This window comes from Nematolebias whitei, chromosome 6 (assembly GCF_014905685.2).
Source record: "Nematolebias whitei isolate Nwh7 chromosome 6, NemWhi1, whole genome shotgun sequence".
Taxonomy (NCBI): domain Eukaryota; kingdom Metazoa; phylum Chordata; class Actinopteri; order Cyprinodontiformes; family Rivulidae; genus Nematolebias; species Nematolebias whitei.
The window spans coordinates 11524901-11529045 of record NC_056503.1 but is presented as its reverse complement, the minus strand read 5'-3'; the positions used below and the strand labels follow the sequence as shown (position 1 = coordinate 11529045).

General features: G+C 40.1%; 1 protein-coding gene across 1 annotated transcript in view; it reads left to right on the top strand.

The window, feature by feature from the left end:
- numa1 (nuclear mitotic apparatus protein 1) overlaps positions 1 to 4145 on the top strand; it is a 10905-nt gene that overhangs the window by 4244 nt on the left and 2516 nt on the right. Inside the window, exons 13-17 of the mRNA XM_037678483.1 lie at positions 1 to 427; positions 628 to 837; positions 966 to 1126; positions 1399 to 1536; positions 3451 to 3550. The exon at positions 1 to 427 is cut by the window's left edge and continues 566 nt beyond it. Coding sequence (XP_037534411.1) covers positions 1 to 427; positions 628 to 837; positions 966 to 1126; positions 1399 to 1536; positions 3451 to 3550 — 1036 coding nt within the window. The remainder of the gene's footprint in view (positions 428 to 627; positions 838 to 965; positions 1127 to 1398; positions 1537 to 3450; positions 3551 to 4145) is intronic.

Below are 4145 nucleotides of genomic sequence, written 5' to 3'. Positions count from 1 at the left end.
TAAACTGGAACAAGAGTCCACCCTGCAGATTGAAGAATTAAGAAAACGCAGCACGGTTCTTGAAGATGAAGTAAATCAACTGAAACGTGAAATTCTGGCTAAAGATGATGCATTTGTTCTGGAGAAAGAACATCTTAAGGCCAGGATCCTTCAGGTAGAGGCTGATCACAAAGCTCTGGAGACAGAATGTGAAGCCCTTGTCGCTGAGAAGGAGAGGCTGTCTCAAACTAATCAGGCCATAGAAAGAGAGGTCAAAGCCTCACATAAGCTGGAATCTGTTTGGCAGAAAGAACTTGAAATACTGAACAAGGAGAAAGAGCAACTCATGAAAGAAAAAGAGAAGATGGAAAGATTGGAAAAGTTGAAGCGGGACCTGGAGCAGCAGCTTGCAGCTAAATCAGAGGCTGCAGAACATTATAAGGCTCAGGTTGGTGTAACCACAGATCCCACAAACCTTCAACATTCACTCCTTTTACCTCTATAAATATACTTTTTCAGACTTCTAAATTTCTCCTCAACCATTTTATCACAACTGTTCTTTTCACTCTTGTTTGACTTGTTTCACTCTTTGTGTGCTGACGTCTGATCTGAGATATTCGCTGCAGTGTAACCGTTTGGTTTTCACAGATGGAAAACGCTGTGAGCCATTATAACGGCAAGAAGCAGCTTCTCCAAAAAAGTGAGGAGGAAGTGATGGAGCTCAGGCGGTCTTTGGAGGTTCAAGAACACGAAACCAATGCCTTGAACATGGAGAAAAAGCTTCTTAAAGTTGATTTGGACAAGGCCCAGAGCAACGAGAAGAAACTTTTGAGCAAGGTGACCAGTTTGGAGGCGCAGGTCGGTGCATTCTGAAGCAAAACAAAGTTGAAACTGTAATTCTTAAGTTACTGTTTAAAAGTGAAAGCCAAATACATTTATTATTGCATTTTATTCTAATCTCTATTTCAATATATTTTCGTCTTTAGTTGGCCTATGCTGACCAAACTCTACGAGCACAAAATAAGATCCAGGGGAGTGAGAGTTGTTTGACACGTTCAGGTGTTTGTACCAGACCTGAGGTGAAGAGGAGCATGAGCTCCGACAGCCTGGACCAAAGCTCTCTGGAGGATTCTCTGAACACTACGAGGTAAAAGCTGGGTTGTTTTGTGCCAGGTGGGAAATAAACTGTGCTTTTTAGTCACAATAAAGTGACTTTTTTTAAAAAGTGGAGTCTAATTATAGATTCCAGATATTTTGAATTGATTGATAAATAATTTATGTTGGTTTTGAGAAGTGGCACAAATCAAGTTAAAAATGTAAAACAAAAAGAGAACAGGACTGATCCCTACGTAAATGTGATCCGTTTTGGAAGTGTAATAAGATTAATCATCTTTTAAAATATTTTCTCCATCTTTGCAGGAAACTGTCAGCTCCCGATGAATCGAGCACGCCACTCATTCGCAGCTCGAATCGTTTAGCAGCCAAACGCAGAGGTCTCGAGGCCGAGTCACTGGAAACACTGTACTTCACTCCGATCGCCAGCAAACGCACCAAAAGGTAAAACAGTCATGCTGAACTTCATTCATTGAGTTCAGGACTGTTTAATAACTTAGAGAAAATAATCGATTTGCTTCTGATTCCATTTGGACATTTGAATGACTAAAATCCCCCCCCCCACACACACACACACACATTTTGTTTTTGACTATCTGCTCAGATAAAGACAGACAGGGGTTTTACGTCTTGAGTCACTTCAGTGAAAGTTATCACTTTGGACACACATTTTTTTAATGAACAGTGATGAATGCTTACTCATGACATATACTCATGTCTTGTATTAAAACAACAATTATCTGTTAATTGAATCTATTGTTTATTTTTTTGAGTTGCAATGTTTCCCAAGAGCTCTGGAGACAAATTGTATGACGTTTGCTAAGAATTCCTGCTTGTCAGAAGTTTTATATTTCTAAAACTTTGTGTCATTCAGTGACCTTGAAGGCATCATATCTAGACTTTATTACCATATTTTTCCCCCTAGAATTACTTTTTTTTTTTTTTTTTTCATGATTTGCATGCCCTGTGACTTATACACCAAAGCAACTTATTTATGGATGTTTCCCATATTTATAAACCAATTTTTGCCTGAGATATGACCGTTTTCATTCATTCTGACTGAAAATATTGAACACTACCATTTTCAGCTGCTATATGGCATTCGAGGTATATGGCATGCTGTTGTGTCATGTAATAGGTAAAAGTGGCTATTAATGACACAATCGGCTTGTTATAGTCTACTACCTTCGTCCAGCTCGCCTGGAGCAATCGTCAAATTAGCTGCATTTTGCTGCGCCGCCCCGGTGAAATGCAGCTAATTTGACCATTGAAGTGCATTGATTAAGTAAACGTTCAACTGAGACACACCTTTACTATAAAGTCGAACAAACAAATAAATGTTTTAGGTGTTTATCTTGTTAAATTTCTAAGAAATGCACAGCGACTCGTCCGTCTGCGCATGCCCGCTTCCACGAATCGGGTTTTGAAATGCAGCTGATTTGACCATCAAAGTGTATAAGTAAAAGTTAGACTGAGACACACCTTTACTATAATTCTGAGCAAACAAATAATTGTTTTTAAGTGTTAATCTTGTTAAATTCTTGTTAAAGTCCTCCCTTGAACGCTCCCGCAACTGCCATTTGGCAGCCAACTGATTTTTGGCACACCACCGGCCCACATTTCTGGGTCGTCAGCGGTTACGCGTAACAAATGTGACGCGTCAGCGGTGACTTATAATAAATGTAACTTATACGGTGAAGAGACATCTTTATAGATTTTTTCCACTTTATTAGACATATTTGGACTGATGCGACTTATAGGGCGGTGCGACGTGTATGGCGAAAAATACGGTACATTTTTCTGTCAGGACAGTGTTGATTCAAAGCACTTGAGGTTTTAGAGAATTTTAAATTGCATATGTTGCTGCTTCTTACTAACATTTGTTTCTTACAAGAACACACAGAAGTTGTGAGGTTTGGGAGCCATAACTATTCTTATTTGAGGGTATGTGCTCGGTTTTCTGTGGAAAACTGAGTACCCAGCTATTTGTTGTGCATTGGCAGAAAAAATAACAAAAACTTGAGTAATGCTTAGAATGTGGTCCTCCAGTGACATGTTTTACAAATGCTAACATTTAATACTACACAAAGTAACATGTTAAAGATACTACAGGTCAGCCATGGTTGTCTGTGTGTACATCCATCAGCAGAGTATAAATCTTTCCAACTTGTTTGGGGGAGATGGGGGTGACTGCAGCAACTTCTCATATTTATTGTCATTAGTGAGCGCAAACGTTTTGCCACCAGCATTAATCTTAGTACACAGTTGATTTTAAAATTTCTTTTGGGTAAAAATAATTGTTTTCTGACATTTTTTAAGGTAATCATTTGATTTTTATTTTTCATTTCCTAGAAGAAGCGCAAAGTCTGACACCGAGCTGAACTCGCCCCAGAAAACCCCACCATCGTCTGTGAAGCGGCGCAGAACCACACAGGTTATTAATATCACCATGACGAAGGTGGAGGAACCTCTTTTTCACCATTTCATGTTTTGCATGTTTATGATGGATTGTACAGATCCTAAGTCATCCACGGCATGGCAAATCCTAAGAGTTCAAAACAAAAAATGATAGAGCAACTACTTTTTTTTTCGCTGTCTCTCTCTGACTGTCCGTCACTGTCTGTCTCTCTTTGTCCCTCTGATTGTCTGTCTCTCTCTCTCTCTCTTGACTATCTCTGTCTGTCTCTCTCTGACTGTCTCTCTCTCTCTCTCTCTCTCTCTCTCTCTCTCTCTCTCTGTCTGTCTCTCTCTGACTGTCTGACTCTCTGTCTCTCTCTCTCTGACTCTCTGTCTGTCTCTCTTTCTCTGACTTTTTCTGACTGACTCTCTGTCTGTCTCTCTCTGACTGTCACTCTCTCTGTCTGTCTTTCTCCGACTCTGACTCTCTTTCTGACTCTCACTCTCTCTTGACTCTGTCTCTCTCTGACTCTCTTGACTCTCTCTGTCTGTCTCTCTCTGACTCTCACTCTCTGCTCTCTCTTGACTCTGTCTGTCTCAGACTCTCCCTCTCTCTCTGACTCTCTCTTGACTGTCTGTCTCACTCTCTCTCTCTG